Source organism: Phyllostomus discolor, chromosome 4 (genome assembly GCF_004126475.2).
Source record: "Phyllostomus discolor isolate MPI-MPIP mPhyDis1 chromosome 4, mPhyDis1.pri.v3, whole genome shotgun sequence".
Taxonomy (NCBI): Eukaryota; Metazoa; Chordata; class Mammalia; order Chiroptera; family Phyllostomidae; genus Phyllostomus; species Phyllostomus discolor.
Window position 1 is genome coordinate 105,625,785 of NC_040906.2, and position 19,508 is coordinate 105,645,292.

Consider the following 19,508-nt stretch of genomic DNA (forward strand, 5'->3'; position numbering starts at 1 on the left):
CCAGAAGTCTACTCCAACCTACAATCATATTTAAGATGGTAGGCATCAGTGAAGGTAGCCCCTTAACAGTTCACTGTCTCCAGTACCCACTACCCATTTCCAAAGGGGTAGCTCTCCATCCCCCTCCATTTGTGGAGGGTTGACCCTCAGAGTTTCCCCTTCGGTGTTCCCTGAGGGTAGGACAGTGCCTGGGGTCCTGAACTCTTGGGCAGGGATGGCCATCTTGGAGCCCAGGACACTGGAGGAGAAGCCCAAAGCAATGAGAAGCTCCTTAAGTGAAACTCTGTCACCCAGTGTTGCCAAGATTCAGGTATTTTCAATAGCCTGGTAATTTATCTTTTTTTTTTAAAGACTTGTTGTCCCTTGAAAAAAACTCTCCAGCTGTCACAGCACAGAGGCATGATCTGTGGTCAACTCTCACTTCAGGTTGTTCCACTGATTGTGTTCTCACTCACGTGCTTCAGGTATATGCCTTCCTAGCACTTGGATTGAGATGGAAGAGTGTGAGTGATCGCCTAACATTCTCAAAAACTCGATTTTTTTTTGTTTCTGTTTGTTATTTGCTTGTTTGATTAAGAACTTTACATTTTTATCTGTCTCCTTTCTTAGGCCCTTTACAAGAGTCTTTTCCTTAGCAACAAATATGTCATCTCAAAACACTTTGCTGATTGGCTGTAGCTCCACTGATTTGAATTTCAATCAATCAGACACTATCACACCCTACATTCTCTTTTTCTTTTATTCTTGTCTATTCTGCCCCACTGGAGCTCTACAGATCCCCACTAAAGCACTCAAGAAGACAATGGCCATAACTGGAGTTCCAATGTTAGGATTTTTCATCACAGTTCTCCTGGCGAGCCTTCAGGAATCGTGGGCTATCAAAGGTAAGTGCTGAGAGAATCGTAAGTAGGAACAATAAGCTCTGAGAGCATTGGAGGAATGAGCAGTGGACATTTGCAGAACAATATTTGGAGTGAAGGAACAGTTTGATCGGTATTCAGTGGGTCCAAATCTAAAAGTATAATAAATAGTAGATTGATGAGTTGTCTTTCTATCACAATTTGAAGTAAGTTAAATTTACTTTAAAGGAACAAAAATGAGTTGTATATTGGTCAATGTCATTGACTTTGAGGTAAGCTAAACTTAAGGCAGAAATATTTCTGACAGGCATTAACAAGCTGCCTCTCTGGGCTTTAATTTATTTTTCTAGAAAATTAGTAAAATTAAAAACCTCATAAAATTTTGTGGGGATTAAATGAGAAAATATGAGACATTTTTAGCTGAATTCATGGTAGCTATTTTTTGACATGTGAATCTCATCAGAATATTTTAAACAATGACATTTATTTTGAAGATCGCTGGAAAGGAAAGTCACCAAAAAATAACAACCTATCCAAAAGATGGGGAAGGGCAAGCATGTTGATAGGACTTGCATTTAATTTACTGCCCCTTGGGACAGTGATAGGCCTTGCATATTAGATTTTACAATGATCTTCAGTCACTGTTACTTAGTAATTTTTCCAAGATTCTTCCACTCATGTAGAAACATGAGTAAGGAAGTGAAGAGTCTGATGTTCTCTGCCATCTGTTGGGCAAATACTGTGCTGTGGTGAAGATGATTATGGAAAAATAGCTCTCACCCAAGATGACCACCACAAAGGGTGGCCGGTAGACTGGAAATAAGTACAGTAACTCCAAGATTCATGATGGCAATAGCAGGTTTTACATTTCTCAGAAAGGGCCATACATGAGGATGCACACCTGGAAGGAGAGGAGAGTTGTCCCTTTTCCCTTGGCTTGGGAAGGGACAACTAGATATTTGCGTGTATGTACCTGTGTGCACACACATAGCTGCAAATGCTAAACAACTCCTGGTTTTATCAATATACAGTCAGACTTTAAAATACCCCCTCTCTTCTACATGCGCACCATGGAGGATATATACTCTCCAACTGCAATTTTCTCATTTCAGATTGATTATTACCTTGGTATAGATTATTCTCAGTATCAACCATAATAGAATAGACCCAATAATGACAGTCTCTAAGGAGCTTTCAGATATAAGGGCTCATCGCCAAGAGGTATCTGCGGCGTGGGTGTAGATCCAGGAACGTGTGTGCTCTACAGCACTACAAGGTCTCAATCTTAATTTCCTGGGTACCTCAGACTCCAGTTATATTTTCCGTGGGTCTACCTTTTAAATACAAGGCAGTTTCTGGTATTTGTTTTTTACCAACTGGCTTATTTTATTTAGCCATATGATCCACTTGTAAGAGGAATCTAATGATATTCCTCTTACTTTATTATTATTCCATAATAAACTGAGCAAAATAGAACCAGAGGCATAGAATCATGGAACAGACTGACAGTGGTAAGAGGGGACAAGTGGGGGGACTGTTTGAAAGCAGGTGAAGGGGTTAGTCAAGGAACATATATGAAGGATGACACATAGCTATGGACAATGGGGTGGGGATTGGCTATGGAAGTGGGGGGGCTGGAAAGAGGGGGAAAAGGGGGAAATAATTGGAACAAATGTAAAACATAAAAATAATAAAAACATAAGAAAGAACAAATGAAAGAAATTTCTGACCCCAAAGGGCTTGTTATAGGCCTGATGATATACTAAGAAATTACTTACCTTGTCTGATTTAATCTTAAAAACAAATCCATGAAAAAAGCAAAACCACAGAAGGAAGTAATAGAAAAACTACATATAAGTAGGTGAAGTAATCTGCTTAATTCACAAAGTAGCTGAATAAGAATTCAAAATTCAATTTGATTTCAGAGTTCAGAACTCAGTCTTTTAGGAGCTGCTGCTGGATTTCTGAAGTGGGAATCACTCCTCAGCTAGTAACATGGAGAAAAAACACAGCTTCAGGAGACCCTGGGTGTTCAGCTACCATTTCCTTCAGCCCACTGTCTCTATCGCTGCCCCTAATTTCTCCCCTCCCATCTCCTTTCAGCACAAACATGCTGCACCTCGGCCTCATCTTCCCACTCACCCCTACTCCCCATTGCTGCTCCTCGTTCCACTGAGCCTACCACCTGTTTCAACCCCTGTCTACAACTTGTGTCATCACCCTGGCTCTTCATTTCTCTCTGCTTGTTCCTACTCTAGCTCCCTTTTTTACCTTTTCAGAGGATCATGTCATCATCCAGGCCGAGTTCTATATGACCCCACACCCATCAGGCGAGTTTATGTTTGACTTTGATGGGGAAGAGATTTTCCACGTGGATGACAAAAAGAAGGAGACGGTCTGGCGACTTGAAGAATTTGGTCATTTTACCAGCTTTGAAGCTCAGGGTGCACTGGCCAATATGGCTGTGAACAAAGCCAACTTGGACACCATGACAAAGCTCTACAACAACACCCCGGACACTAATGGTAACTCTCCCTGCTGCACTTCTACATGTGGGAATCATAGCTTTAAAATAGATGCTTTAGCTCTTTCTGTTACATTACTGAAAATAACTTTCCCTTCCTGGGACCTAAGTTTGCCATAAGCAAGCCCTAGATTCTCAGACTGTAGGCCGCAAAACTTCATGGGTTTTTTTCATTTCTTGATGTTCTCACATCTTTTCTCTGTCATCCGTAGTCATTCACAAAGTTATTGCCCTTAATCTATGCTGGGGGAGCCGGGAATGAGGTCCTTGGATATCTTATACCTCAACGTTGGTTACAGTTTATGGGTGAGGGTGTCAGAGATAGGAGCCTGAGACTGTGACAGAGATTCTCAAGGTACAGAACTTCTGTTTCAGCTTTAGTGGGAGAGAGGGAGGGGCCACGCCTAAGCACAGAAGGCTAATTTCTGTCCCGTGTCCCCCAGTACCTCCAGAGGTGACTGTGCTCCCAAACAACCCTGTGGAGCTGGGAGAGCCCAACATCCTCGTCTGTTTCATCGACAAGTTCTCCCCACCACTGATCAATGTCACGTGGCTTCAGAATGGAAAACCTGTCACTACTGGAGTGTCAGAGACAGCCTTCCTACCCAGGGAGGATCAACTTTTCCGCAAGTTTTACTATCTCCCCTTCCTGCCCTCAACTGAGGACGTCTATGACTGCAAGGTGGAGCACTGGGGTTTGGACGAGCCTCTTCTCAAGCACTGGGGTACGGAACATCCTTCAGTTCCTTATTTTATGGTTTCCTTCTGTGGTGCATGTGTGTGGTCCTTTGAGACACAGCACAGAGTCCCATTTCACAACAGCTGCTACAATTCTTATTCTTGTTTCTCCCATTATCCAGCTTTCCTTGCTTTCTAAGTTGTAATTCCCTTAATACATTATTCTATTTTCCTCTTCTTTAATTGATTAATAATAATTTTTTGACTTAGTACCACATTCGTTACTCTGTTTTATATTTCCCCAGAGTTCGAAGCACGAACTCCCCTCCCAGAGACAACAGAGAATGTGGTGTGTGGCCTGGGCCTGGTTGTGGGGCTGGTGGGCATCATTGTTGGGACCATCTTCATCATCAAGGGTGTGCGCAAAGGCAGTGCTGCTGACCACCGAGGTCCACTGTGAGGCACTTCAGGTGGGTTTGGTGTGGTCAGAGCAACACATGTATAAAGTTATCAAAGGAAGGAAACACAGTGGGGGAAAGAACATGTGATACCTTTAAGGGGAAAGATGGGGAAAGTCATGGCTCTTGACTTACCTTTGCTAGGACAGAATCAGACATAGCCCCTTTCTAGTACCCCAGAGCTTCAAAATCCGTCGTCCCTTCCCATACATGTGCACCTAGACCTTCATTCTTGGAAATTATCTCCAGTGATTTCCAAGGCAACTATTTCACATTAGAATACTGGGTCCTGTGACCTAGGAAAGCTAGCTCTAAGATTTGGACAATTCTCGGCTGATATTTTCTGAGGCAGGCCATCAGTCTGGTCAAAAGCACTTCCAGAGCTTGACTGTTTGGGGGCCCATGTAGATTCATTGTAAGAATGCCAATGCCTGTTTTTGCTCCTCCAATCTGAAAGGGGTGACTCCAATCTGGTGTCAGGGGTGCTAAGAGAAGGTAAACCATAGTCTGCTCATTTGTGCTTACTCTGATGGTAGAATATTGCAGCTCATGTTGGAAAGGTTATATTTACTAGAGGTCAGATGAATATTAAGAGACTTTTCCAAAGTCAAGGACTAAGGGAGAAGGGGAATGAAGCTCAAATATTCATCTTAAGCTCTTTAGAAACTGCATGTGTTTTTCTACAGGTAGTGGGCTTCCTTAGAGAGAAGATCGATGAAGAGATTTCTGCTTCAATATCTTTACACACCTGGCAATTTTCCAATTGTTCACCTCTGTGAAGACAACAGTTCTTCAGCACTTTTCTGCCCCTTAGTCACACTAGGAGTAGTGATGCCTTCTCGACCTCTCCATACTCTAGCATCTAGTTGAATGTCCCTGAATGTTGCCCTTTCCCATACCTGTTTTCCCTCCATTTCCCATTATCTTTTTACTATCAGCATGCAATGCTTCTGCAATAGGCCCCATAAGATCCTTTCTTTGCTATGGAAACTTTCAAAAGTTCTGTGGGAACTTATGCTTGGGGTTTCTTCAAACAGTGATTGTGACTTTTCTGAATGCAATAAACCATTGGATGAGTCTTAGGTAAAGTTTTTGGTGTCTGGGCCATTTCTTCACAAGGGCTGGGGAATATATGTAAACCTTTCATCCTCTGTAAATAATAAAAAATATCCAGGTTCATTAGGGTGTGGCCTCACTTGGAGGATCTGTAAGCCACCCAGTTGCTATGGCCCAGTCCTCATCTGGACACCTCTGGAGTAAGATTTGCTGGGGCATCTCTACAGGCAACCAGTTCAGAATTTGACTTTGGTTCTTGAGCCCCTGAGTCAATGAAATATGTGGATCTTCAGCAAAATGAATCTGAAAGCCTCAGCTTTGGCCTCTGATAACAGGTAAGACAGGTGGCGAGGAGATGAGGTGGAGTGGAGCACAGAAAAGAGGAGGATCCATGTCTGTTACAGAATTTACACATCAGCACCACCCATTCCACATTTAATGAGAAATGAGATTAGACACTGAAGATTTTATTTACATAAACGTGGATCCCTCTTTCATTACCAGGAGAATGGTTTGACTTACTCTTGGAAACATTTTGTATTTGGAGATGTGACCCTGAGTGGAAAAACTGGGTAAAGTGTTGAGGGATTATGACATTAAACAGGAGAAGAGAATGTTTGAGACAAACATTATCTATCTCAGTGACAGATAAATTTCTCATTTATCTGTGAAACTATTACTTGATATTTATTTCTAAAATGGTTACTAGAACCTCCCCCAAACCACGAAGACTGATTATTCATGACAATGTGGGAGACTGACATGAAAGTGTTTCTGGAATGAATAATGAATTAGACTTAGGCTTCATCTTGACTCTTATCAATTTAGTAGCTAAGCCACTCGTATCTTTTTAAATTAGATATATTGGGGTGAGTTGGATAATAAAATTATATAGGTTGCAAGTGTACATTTCTATGATACATGATTTGTATACTGCAGTGTGTGCCCACCACCCAAAGTCAAATCATCATCTGTCCCCATATATTTGGCTTCCTTTTCCCATTGGTATCTTACCAAAAGGAGGGAATTATTAAAGTAATTAAACAGAGAAGGTTCTTATGCCTTGGTAGCCTACATTAGCAAACTCAAACCTAAGTCAGAAACAATTATGTATGTGCACTTGTATTCCAGAAGATGAAATTTAAGAACAATCAATCACAAACAGCCAACTAAGCTTTTCCAAGTGAGGCAGCCACTTACATTATAGCCGATCAAATAGTTTCCTTGCTTTGCTTCCTTCTGTTTTCTATAAAGTCTTTCCCCTAGCTCCTGTTGACAAAGCATTCTTAACCACTTGCACTTTGACGCTGCCAGATTCAAATCAATGTTTGCTAACATAAACTATGGAAAATTTTAGTGTGCCTCACTTTATCTTTTAACCACCTTGTAAGAATGACTAGTAAATAGCAATTCTCTGTACCTATGATTTATAGTATTAAAGCAAAGTGTTTAGAAAATTCAAGATGCAATAGGCCCATATTTTTCTTTTACATAGATCCATTTTAATTATACAATACATAGATGTAGAGAATATGCTAAAAGTCAGACAGATATGGAATAAAAAATAAAAACAGTAAATCTATATCTTACCATGTTCAAAAAAGTCATTTTTAAATAGACTTTACTTTTTAGAAAAGCTTTAAGTTGACAGTAAAAATGTACAGAAAACACAAGAGTCCCCTAACCCCCCGTCTTCCCCTGTTCCACTTAAGGTATCTCCTAGTATTAATATCTTGCATTAGTGTGGTACAGTTGTTACAAATGATGGACCAATACTGATACATTATTATTAATTGATGCCCATAGTTTACATTAGGATTCACTTTTTATATTACAAAGTTCAGTGGCTTTTGGCAAACACATGATGTTATGTATCCATCATTGCCGTATTAAACAGACTGATTCCACTAACCTGAAATTCCCAGTGCTATCCCTGTGCATCCCTGTCCTCCTCTCCCTGGACCCTAGAATCCAATAATATTTCTACCATTTTCATAGGTTTGCCTTTTCCAAAATGTCATATAATTGTACTCAATAGTAAGCAGGTTTTTCAGCCTAAGATAATTCTCTTACTTAGCAATATGTATTTAAGATTTCTCCATGTTTTTCATAGGTTAATAGCTTCTTTATTTTTATCACTAAATAATAACTGTGAATGCACCACAGCTTGTTTATCCATTCACCTATTGAATGACATTTAGGTTACTTCCAAGTTTTGGCAATTGTAAAAAAAGCTGCTATAAACATTTGTGTGAAGGATAGGGAAGGGTGGCATCATACAGCTGGAACCCGCAGGGGTTAAGAAGAAGATAGTTACCTGCAAGCTTCAACTACATGTGGCTATAACTTTTGCAGAAGAAATATTTATCATTTAGATAGCCTGAAAGTGGAGCGATTATGTCTGCAGTTTTTCCCTGAATCTGCAAAACATCCTTGAGTTTTACCTAACTCTTTTTTTTTCCACTCAGACTGTGTTCTCTCCCTCTTACTCTCCCAAAGGAAGAGAACAATCATCAATGACCATCAGCAGTTGCAAAAGCAACACCAAAAGCCGGCCTCACGCTCAGGAGAGAACACTGCGTCTCTTCCTCGTGGTTTTGGGTGCTGTAGAAGTTCAGAGAAACTTCTCTAGTAACGAACTATAGAAATGATCCCTGAAAGTATAGTCTTGTTATCTAACTAACTCTTATAAAATAAACAGGGAGATCATGTTCAGGTTCATTGTCTCTCCACCAGAGGACGATGCCCCACTCGGTCCCCGCTTTTCCTTAAACTGTCTGTGCCTGTGTCTTTCTTAATCTCCCGTCACCCCCACTCAGGGACCTCCTCCCCTTGCTGGTTGCAGCACATTGAGTGCAGGTTTTTGTGTGGACAAACGTCTTAACTCACTTGCGTAAAGCTGTGAGACCATGACTGCTAAGACATATTGTAAAGGTTTGTGTAGCTTTGTAAGAAACCACCAGAGTGTCTTCCAAAGTGACCATGCTCTTTTGCATTCCACCACAAATGATTGAGTCCCAGTTGTACCACACCCTTGCTATAATATTTGGTGTTTTGAGTGTTCTGGATTTTAGCTAGAAAGCTTATTTTTAAAAACTTTTTTATTTGAACTAATTACAAATTTAAAAAATGCAAAGACAGTACAGGGAGATCTTGTGTACCCTTTTACCTATATTCCCAAATGGTTGTATTTTGAGACTATAGTACAGTGTCAAAGCCAGAAAACTGATATTGGTGCATTGTGTGCATGTAGTTCTTTTCCTATGTTTTATTGCATTTTAGATTTGTGTAACCACCAATGAAATCAAGCACAGAACCATTCCATTACCACAGAGATCTCCCTCTTGCTACTCTTCATAGCTACCACCATCTCCTTCCAGACCCCATCGGCCTATCATCTCACAACATCTGTTCTTCATCTCTGTAATTTTGTGAATTTGGCAATGTTAGGTAAACAGAATCACACAACATGAGACTTTCTGAATTTGGCATTTCTCACTTAGCATAATGCCCTTAAGAGCAATCCAAGATGCTGCATGTATCAACACTGGGATCTTTTTTATTCCTGAGTAGTATTCCACAGCACGGATGTACCACACTTGTCTGTTCGCCTATTGAAGGGCACTTTGGTTCTTGTTTGGGACTATCACAAGTAAAGCCTCTATGAATATTTGTATAAGGTTACTGTATAAACATGTTTTTATTTCTCTGGCACAAACATACAGAAAAGTGATTTCTGGATCATGTAGTACACGTATGTTTAGTTTTTTGTGGGTTTTTAAAAAGATTTTATTTATTTCTTTATTTTTAGAGAGGGAAGGGAGGGAGAGAGAGAGAGGGAGAGAAACATCAATGTGCGGTTGCTGGGGGTTATGGCCTGCAACCCAGGAATGTACCCTGGCTGGGAATCGAACCTGGGACACTGGTTCCCAGCCCGCGCTCAATCCACTGAGCTACGCCAGCCAGGGCTGTATGTTTAGTTTTTTAAGAAACTGCCAAACTCTTTTCCAGAGGGGCTGTACCACTCCATGTTCCCACCTTCAGTTTGTGAAGTTCTCACCAACATTTTTGCATTGCCAATATTTTATGTTTTAGCTGTCTTTATAGTGGTTCATCATCAAGTTCTTATTTTGCATCTCTCTAATAGCTACTGATATTAAACATCATTCAACATGCTTATCTGCTATCTAGATATCCTCTTTGATGAAAGGTCTCTTTATGTCTTATGCTTCTTTTGAAATTAGATTTTCTTAGTGTGGAGTTATGAGACTCCTTTATATATTCCAGATATTGTACAGAAATTTGTAATATTTGGGCAGTACAAGTAATTTTCTCTGTAAGCTATCTTTTCATTCTCTTAACTAGATTTTTGCAGAAAGTTTGTAATTTTGATAAAGCCCCATTTTCTGATGTTTTTCTTTTTATGGTTTATGCTTTTAATGTCATGTCTGAAAAGTCTCCACCAGGCCACAGGTGCCAAAGATTTCTTCCTAGTTTTCTTCTAAAAGTTTTATATTTTACATTTAAAAGTTGATCTAATCTGAGTGAACTTTTAAAGTGTGAGAACTGGTCTCATTTTTTTTTCTTTCTGTTTTTCTTCTTTCTTCTCTCTCTCTTTTTTCCTCCCTCCCTCCATCCCTCCCTTCTCTCCTTCCTTCCAAGTTAAAAGTGAAAGAGTTTATTAGTGAAGGAGTGAAACAAAGAGAAGGCTACTCTGCCTATGGAGTAGCCTCTTTCTTTTCTTTTTCTTTTTTGGGGGACTGGTAGCTGCTGGGGGAGAAATGACATTCACTTCCTCCAGCACCATTGTTTGGAGAGACCATCCATCTTCCATTCAATTACTTTGCACCTTTGCCAAAAGTGACTTGGTGTGGGTCTGTTTCTGAATTCTCTATACTGGATCTATCAATCTGTGTCCATTCCTCCACAATACCCATTAGTCTTGATTAGTGTAGCTATATAAAGGTTTTTAATTTGGTTTGAGTGATCTCTCGACTTTATTCTTCTTTATCAAATTTGCTTTATTTATTCTGATTTCTTCACTGTTCATACACATTTTAGAATAACTTTATCTATAACTATAAAATTATTGTGGGGATTTAGATTGAAATTGCATTATAGTAAGATGTCAGTTTTGGGGGATATGTAACATCTTTATTATTTTCAGCTGATGAATATGGTATCCCCATTTATTTAGATTTTTTATTACTTTTATCAGCATTTAAGCATATAATTCCTATGTCCTGCTAAAGTTATATTTGTGTTTCTTTTTTAATTTTTAGTGACTGTAAATAGTATTGTATTTTTAATTATTGTTTTATGTCTTCATTACCATATACAGAAAGGCAAACTAAAATTTTTGGTTGGTCTTGGATTCTGCAACCTTAATGAGCTGCTTCATTAGTTCTAGCAGAGTTTTTGGGGGGGTGAGGGAGCAGCCTGTGGGAATTTTTATGTAGACATGTACATAGACTGAACAGGAATAGTTTTATTTCTTTCTTCTAATCTTCATGTGTTTTGACCACTTCCTCTTCATCTTGTCGAAAAAGGAGGAGTCTTTCACTTAAATAGTATGAGATGGCCACACAACACCCAAAATAGAGAGATGAATTGATAGCAGTTTATCAAATGTTCTTACAGCCTGAGGGAACAGGACTCCAGGTAGGGTCACCTGGGGGTTGCACTCAGGAACCCACTGAACCAGCAGGGGCTGTGAGAGATGGGCTTTGTAGTAACAAGACCACAGAGTGTCCCCTGTTTCCCACACGAGGATGTTGTTGGCTTGTTTGAATAGTTCCATGGTCTGGCAGGAACTGAATGAAGCCCTTAGGTTGTGGATCAGCAGAGGGCAACTGCTCAGGCTGATACAGGAAGTAGCTGGGTGGGGGACAGTAACTCATGAAAGCAGGAGAGCTCATAGTTAGGTCTTTGGGGCCCTCTGAGGTTCAAAGATGTCAAAGCAGCATTTCAAATCTCAGATCTCACAATACTGCATGACAGTTTTTTCCTATTCTTGTTTTATTGTGCTGGCCAGGACTTCTGTTACCAGGTTAAATAAGAGTGGTAAAATCAGAAGAGGGAAAGCATTAATTTTTCACCATTACATGTGATTTTAGCTGTAGAATTTTTGTAGAAATTATAAAGTTGAGAAGTTTCCCTCTAGTCCTAATTTTTTAATGTTTTTTTTAAGATTTTATTTATTTATTTTTAGAGAGAGAAGGGAGGGAGAAAGAGAGAGAGAGAGAAACATCAATGTGTGGTTGCTTGGGGCCGTGGCCTGCAACCCAGGCATGTGCCCTAACTGGGAATTGAACCTGCGACACTTTGGTTTGCAGCCCATGCTCAATCCACTAAGCTACACCAGCCAGGGCTTTTTTATGGTATTTTAAAATCATGAATAAGTGTTAAATTTTTTCAAATGCTTTTCTGCATTAACTGATATGACCATGTGGTTTTTCTTCTCTAGCTTCTTAGTATGATGCATTACATTGATTGACTTTCAACTATTAAACCAGGCTTTGCACAACTATCACCCTACTATGGGGATGGGTAGTGTTAGGGGGTGGAGAGATTGAGCAAAAATGAAGGACTCATGGACATGAACAATAGTATGGTGATTGTGGGGGTTATAAGAGGGATAAATGTTAATGGAAAAAATACAATAAAAAACAAAATAAGATAAAAATTCCATCTCCTGCAAAAAAAATATGATAAAATAACCCAGACTTGCATCACTGGAATAAACTCCACTTTGTTTTTTTAAGTATTTTTTATTGATTATACTATTACAGTTTTCCCAATTTTTTCTCCTTTATCCCCCTCTGCTCTGTATCCCCCAAACTTCCAGCATTCCCCCTCCTCCCTTAGATCATGTCCATGAGTTGTACATATAAGTTCTCTGAGTTATCTGTTTCCTATATCATTTTTTATCTCTCCCCATTTGTTTTATGTCTGCTAATTATCCTTATTCTTCCTTTTACATTTTACCTCCTATTCCTCCCTTCCCCCTCCCCACTGAAATCCCTCCATGTGATGTCCATTTCTCTGATTCTGTTCCTGTTCTAGTTGTTTGCTTAGTTTTTGTTTTCATTGTTTTTCTTTTCTTTTAGATTCATTTGTTGATAGTTGTGAGTTTGTTGTCATTTTATTGTTCATATTTTTTATCTTCTTTTTCTTAGATAAGTCCCTTTAACATTTCATATAATAATGGCTTGGTGATGATGAGCTCCTTTAACTTGACCTTATCTGGGAAGCACTTTATCTGCCCTTCCATTCTAAATTATAGCTTTGCTGGATAGAGCAATCTTGGATGTAGGTCCTTGCCTTTCATGACTTGGAATACTTCTTTCCAGCCCCTTCTTGCCTGCAAGGTCTCTTTTGAGAAATCAGCTGACATTCTGATGGGAACTCCTTTGTAGGTAACTGTCCCCTTATCTCTTGCTGCTTCTAGGATTCTCTCCTTCATTTTAATCTTGGGTAATGTAATGATGGTGTGCCTTGGTGTTTCGTCCTTGGCTCCAACGTCTTTGGGACTCTGAGCTTTCTGGACTTCCTGGAAGTCTATTTCCCTTGCCAGATTGGGAAAATTCTCCTTTATTATTTGTTCAGATAACTTTTCCACTTGTTGCTCTTCCTCTTCTCTTTCTGGCAACCCTATAAATCAGATGTTGGAAATGTTTAAAGATGTCCTGGAGGTTCTTGAGCTTCTCCTCATTTTTTTGAATTCTTGTTTTTTCATTTTTTTCTGTTTGATTATTTCGTTCTTCCTTCTGGTCCACTCCATTGATTTGAGTCCCAGTTTCATTCCCATCACTATTGCTTCCCTGTGCATTTTCCTTTATTTCACTTAGCATAGCCTTCATTTTTTTCATCTAACTTTCAACCAAATACAACCAATTCTGTGAGCATCCTGATCACCAGCATTTTGAACTGTGCATCTGATAGGTTGGCTATCTCTTTGCTGCTTAGTTGTATTTGTTCTGGTGCTTTGATCTATTCGTTTGTTTTTGTTTTTTTTGTCTTGATGCACCTGTTACATAGGGAGGGGTGGAGCCTTAGGTATTTTCCAGGACAGGGCAACCCACATCACTGCATTGTGATGCTGTTTGTGGAGAGGGGTCTGAGAAGGAACAATGGCACTTGCTCTGCTCTCTGCTAGATTTCAGTCCCTTTCACCACTTCCCCCAAGCAAACTGGGCCCTTCTGGTGTGCCTTTCCATGTGGGTGGGCTTGTGTATGTTCTAGGACCCTGTGGGTCTCTCTAATGAACTCTCCTATGAGCCTGGGATTCTCTCCCAGCACCTCAACCCCCACAGGTGTTTTCAATCCATTTTTTGAGGCTTTATTTCCCTTTGCTGGAGCATTGAGTTGCGCAGTTTGTCTCACTCCCCAGTTTTGCCTATTTTATCTGCACGCAAATGTGGGACTGCCTGGTCTACCAGCCACCTTGCATGCCACACCCCTCCACAATCTGCTGCCTCTCTGAGTTTGCCTGCTGCCACCTGCACCCGGGGTCTGCCAGCGACTGGTTTTTGTTTTTTTTTTGCCTCAACCTCTCTCTGCCCAGCTGCTCGATTCTGCCCCTCATGCTGGTCCAGATGAATGTGTCTATTTTAACTTCTTGGTTGTTGGGCTTCCATACAGTTCAATTTTCTGTCAGTACTAGTTGTTTTATTAATTTCTAAATTTTTGTTGTCCTTCTTTTGGTTGTGCAAGGAGGCACAGTGTGTCTACCTAGGCCTCCATCTTGGCCGGAAGTCCCAAATTATTGTTTCTTCATTCTGTTCTAGTTGGATGTTTACTTTTTCCTTTTGTTCCAAATCATTGCTTTGGCTTCTGGTTTTCTTCCTGTCACTGTTGGTTCCCTGAATACTTTCTTTTATTTCATTTTGGGTATCTTTCATCTGTTTTTTGTTTGTTTGTTTGTTTTTACCAAGCTCAATTAGTTTTGTGAGCATTTTGATTACCAGGGCTTAAAATTCTCCATCAGACAGGTTGGCTATCTCCTCATCACTTAGTTCTCTTTCTGAAGTTTTGCTCTGTCCTTTCATTTGGGCCATATTTCTTTGTCTTGGTGCACCGTGTAAGTTGTAAGGGGGCAGGGCCTTAGGTATTCACCTGGGCAGGGCAACCCTCCTTGCTGTGCTCCTGTACTGCCTGTGGTGGAGGGGCCAGAGAGGGAACAATGTCACTTGCTTGCTCCACTTTAGCCCCACTTTCCAGTGAACTCTCCTGTGAGACTTAGAGTTTCTCCCACCATGGAAACCTCCATAGTCCACAGCCAGCTCTGATTCTCAGTTTCACCTTCAGCCATCCTTGCCCTCGTGGTCTGCCACCTTGCCACGGGTTCTTACTGGTCTGGTTGTACTGTTTTATTTTTTCTTTAATTCCTTGCTTTTCAGAGTTCCATGCAGTTTGATTTTCTGGCACTTCTGGTTGTTTATTAATTTTAGATTGGTTGTTTATTAATTTTAGATTGGTTGTTATCCTCTTTTGGTTGTGAGAGTGAGCAAAGGGTTTCTACTACACCTCCATGTTGGCTGGAACTTGCCCACTTTGAAATAGTGTATAATTCTTTTGAAATTCTGATGATTTTTTTGCTAATATTTTCTTAAGGAGTTTTGCATCTATAGTCATTCAGGTACATTCTTCTTTAATGTTATTTTGTTGTACTGTCTTTGTCTATTTTTGGTATCAGGAAATGCTGACTTTGTAAAATATGATGGGATATATTCCCTCATTCTCTATTTCCTGGAGGAATTTTTGAGACTTGTTAATTCCATTTAAAATGTTTGATGGATTTCTCCAGTGAAATCATCTGGGTCTTGAGATTTCCCTTTCGTTAGTCTTCCAATTATGAATTAAATTTCTTTTAAGAGTTATAGAGATATTCAATTTACCTATTTATATTGAGTTAGTTGTACTAATTTTTTATTTTTAAGAAATTAGGTATTTTTACCCAAGTTCTCAAATTTACGTGTAAAGTTGTTTTTAGTATTCCTTGTTGTCCCATAAATACACGAGTTGTCTCAAATGATATCCTCTGCTTTATTCGTGAAACTGGTAATTTGCATGCTCTTCATTTTCTTTTCCTTGTCTTCCTAAAAGTTTGTCAATTCCTTTAACTTTTTTAAAGAACAGCCTTTTATTTTTTAATTAAAGTATAGTTAGCATATAATATTATATGTTTCAGGTGTACAACACAGTGATTCTACATTTATATACCTGGCTTATAGACACCATAATATGTCTAGTGTAAGGTTTTCTTAGACCCTGCCGAGGAAATAAACAGCCAATTAACCATGGAAACAGGCAGATGAGCTTTATTTTGGAAGTTTGTGCTCCCAGGTGACGTTTTCCCCAACCAGAGAAAGGGCTGAGAAAGACCGCGTGGGAGAAGGGAAAGGGTGGGAGTTTTATATGGCTTGACTTCACACGGGAGCCAAGGATTGGTTCTTGGCTAACAAAGAAGCAACATAGCATTGGTGGTTCCTGGTCTGATGTCAGTCACCTCTTCTGGGTCAGAGTTCAGTCGCCATATTACTTGTAGTCCAAATGGTGGCCATATTTGTAGTCCAAAATGCTAATTTAACTAGGTTCCCAATTGTCCTACCCTGCCCATCCTGACATCTAGTAAACCATCTGTCACCAACTTTATCATGATATTTTTTACTATATTTCCTGCGCTATACATTACATCCCCATGACTTATTTATTTTATAACTAGCAACTTGTACTTCTTAATCCCTTTTACTCTTTTCATCCATACCCACAATCCTCCTCCCATCTGGCAACCATCAATTCTCAAAAATAAAAAACTCACTTATGAGTTTTTCTGTTTTGTTTGTTTACTTATTTTTATTTTTTAGATTCCATATATGTGAAATCGTATATTTGTTTTTTACTTATTTCACTTAGTATAATACCTTCTAGCTCCACCCATGTTGTCACAAATGACAAGATTTCCATTTTTGTGGCTGATTGCATTATCATTATCCATTTTCAGTATCCATTTATCTGTTGGTGGACACTAGGTTGTTCCCATGTTGTAGCTATTATAAATAATGCCACAGTGAACATAGGATGCATATACCTGTTCACATTAGTATTTTTGTTTTCTTAATATAAATACCCAGAAGTGGAATTGCTAGATCATATGGTAGTTCTACCTTTAATGTTTTGAGGAACTCCATACTGTTTTCCATAGTAGTAGCACCAATTTGGATTCCTGCTAACAGGTCGCAAGGGTTTCCTTTTCTCCATATCTTTGCCAACACTTGTTATTGGTTGACTTTTTGACAGTAGCCATTCATACTGATGGGAAGTGGTATCGGTATCTCATTGTGGTTTTAATCTGTTGACCATCATATGTCTACTTTATAAAATGTTCATTCGGGTTTTCTGCCCACTTTTAATGAGATTGTTTTTTTCGGTATTGAGTTATATGAGTTTTTATATATTCTACATATTAACCCCCTATCAGATAATATAATTTGTAAAGATTTTCTCACATTCAGTAGGTTGTGTTTTCATTTTGTTGATGATTTTCTTTGCTGTACAGAAGCTTTTTAGCATAATGTAGTCCCACATTTATTTCTGTTTTTGTTATCAGATTCAGAAATCATCACCAAGACTGCTATCAAGGAGCTTACTGCCTATGTTTTTGTGACAGGATAATAAGAAGCTAGGAAAATTTCTGGGCAAGTGGAATAGGGAAACTGAGACAAGGTAATTAGACAGGCCAAACAATTTGAACAACTTACAGCCAACTGGTGAATCACAAGACCTTATCTCCCCTAACCAAGGACACTTGAGAGAAACTGGTTTATACCTCTCCTCCCTAACCAGAGAATACATAGCTTAAATCACCCTGGCCTGGGAAATAGAGATTAGAGACCCAATTAATGCCACTTGTGCCAGCTAAATCCAAGGTTAAATGAAGTCAGAGGAACAAATAACAAAACCCCTTTAAAGCCAGACAGACCCAAAATAAAAGTAAAGCAGTAAAGCAGACTAAGAATAATTCCAGCACCCCCACATGCTCATTTTAATGCATCAGCTTATTGAAAATACACCTGGAAAGCTGATGAATATTCGGCTGAAACCCTCTCCTAAGATTCTTACCCACAGAAGAGAGATAAGAACCTTAAGACAAAGACTGGATGTGGTATTACTTTAGAGTACACCCATGCCCCTTCCTAAGCATGACCTTTTTATTTCTTCCTAAACTCTGAGGGTCCCCATGAGAGTTGCAATCAGGGGAGAAGTGTGCAGTGGCAGCTCTTCCTGTTTCCAAGGCCCCCTTTTTCTCTGACTCTGAGAAAGCTCACTGCTTTCCTATAACGTTTCTGGGGAGCCAAAGCAGAGCACTGCCTAGGCTTTCTCCTGTCACTTCTTCTACCCTAAATTGTTCCTTTGTTTCACTGTCCCCAGCTTTAATCAATGTCCTTTCAAAATCACTGGGACTCATTTTGTGAAATCTTTCCTTTAGGAAACCCAGAACCCACCCACTACAGGCAGGCCTGAGGCAGACCCACTTTGGGCCTGTCCCTGTCTGGTAACATTTTCTTCTAAGAACTTGATAGTTTCAGATCTTACATTCAAGTTTTTAATTTACTTTGAGTTAATTTTTATGTGTGTTCTAAGACATTGGTTGAATTTCATTGTTTTGCATGTAGCTGTCCAGTTTTCCCAACACCATTTATTGAAGAGACTGTCTTTATCCCACTGTATATTCTTTCTTCTTTGCCATAAATTGACCATATATTTTTAGGTGTATTTCTGGGCTGTCTGTTCTGTTCCATTGATCTATGTGTCTGCTTTTATGTCAATATCACATAAATTGATTACTATAGCTTTGTAATATAGTTTGAAATCAGGGAGCATAATGCCTCCAGTTTTGTTCTTCTTTCTCAGGATTGTTTTAGCTATTTGGGGTTTTGTAGTTCCATACAAATTTTTAGTTTGTTCTATTTCTGTAGAAAAAGCCATTGGAATTTCATTAGGGATTGCATTGAATCTGTAGATTGCTTTGGGTAATATGAACATCTTTAACAATATTAATGTTTTCAATCCATGAGCATAGAATATTTTTCCATTTATTTGTACCTTCTTCAATTTTTTCCATCAATATAGTTTTCAGTGTACAGATCTTTCAACACTTTGGTTACATTTATTCCTATGTATTTTGTTTTTTTGATGCAATTGCTAATATTTATCTGACCCTGTCCCTGTCATGGGTTTCTTCAAGCCCTGTAGAATCCTAAATGATAAGAGCATTAGGAGCATCTTTTGTTCTAATGAGGCTACTCTGGAGGGTCCTGGATGGCTCGCTCCTGGGTGGGTGTGAGTCCTCAGGAAGACCAAGCTGTGTTGAAAAGCTTGGAATTTTCAGTCTCACTGCCATACTCCAGAGAGGGAAGAAGGGCCAGAAATGGACTTAATAATTGATCATGTCTATGTGAGAAAGCCTCCATAAAATCCCAATAGTAGAGTATTCAGAGAGCTTCCAGGTTGGTGAACACATCTGTACTGAGAGAGTGACATAGCCCAACTCCAGGGACAAAAACTCCAGCACTCAGTACTTGTCCAGTCCTTGCCTCTTGTATCACTTCATCTGTATCTCCTATCATACCCTTTAACAAACTAAGTAACTGCTTCCCTGAGTTCTGTGAGCCACTCTAGCAAATCAATCAGGAGGAAATCATTGAAACCTTTGATCTATAACTCGTTGGGCTTGCAGCTGAAGTGTGTGTGTTGGGGTAGGGGCAGTCTTGTGGAACTTAAGGGCACAGAGCCCTTAACCCATGGGATACGACACTCTCTCCAGGTCGATACTGTTAAAATTGAATTAAATTGTAGGACACCAAGCTGGTATCACAGAGAATTACTTGTTATGAGGAAAAACCTCCAGACATTGATGATCAGAAGTGT

At 39.5% G+C, this 19,508-nt stretch overlaps 1 protein-coding gene and 1 non-coding gene across 2 annotated transcripts; one reads left to right on the forward strand and one right to left on the reverse strand.

The window, feature by feature from the left end:
* The first annotated feature begins 705 nt into the window (after positions 1-705).
* On the forward strand, positions 706-5,608 carry LOC114495557 (HLA class II histocompatibility antigen, DR alpha chain-like). The gene is made up of 5 exons (XM_028510865.2): positions 706-884; positions 3,140-3,385; positions 3,828-4,109; positions 4,368-4,532; positions 5,207-5,608. Exons 1-4 carry the CDS (start codon positions 803-805, stop codon positions 4,520-4,522), a joined length of 765 nt encoding a protein of 254 aa, XP_028366666.1. The 5' UTR covers positions 706-802; the 3' UTR covers positions 4,523-4,532; positions 5,207-5,608.
* A 2,427-nt stretch (positions 5,609-8,035) lies between these two features.
* LOC114495730 lies at positions 8,036-8,246 on the reverse strand. The gene has a single exon (XR_003684420.1). It is a non-coding gene; the product is annotated as a small nucleolar RNA U3 (small nucleolar RNA).
* Positions 8,247-19,508: the final 11,262 nt, after the last annotated feature.

What these genes read in the sequence shown, in the direction of transcription:
- LOC114495557 (XM_028510865.2), top strand. Translation starts at nt 803, where the DNA reads ATGGCCATAACTGGAGTTCCAATGTTAGGATTTTTCATCACAGTTCTC. An exon ending in GGAATCGTGGGCTATCAAAG is followed by an intron (nt 885 to 3,139) that starts GTAAGTGCTGAG and finishes TTACCTTTTCAG; the next exon opens with AGGATCATGTCATCATCCAG. An exon ending in GCCTCTTCTCAAGCACTGGG is followed by an intron (nt 4,110 to 4,367) that starts GTACGGAACATC and finishes ATATTTCCCCAG; the next exon opens with AGTTCGAAGCACGAACTCCC.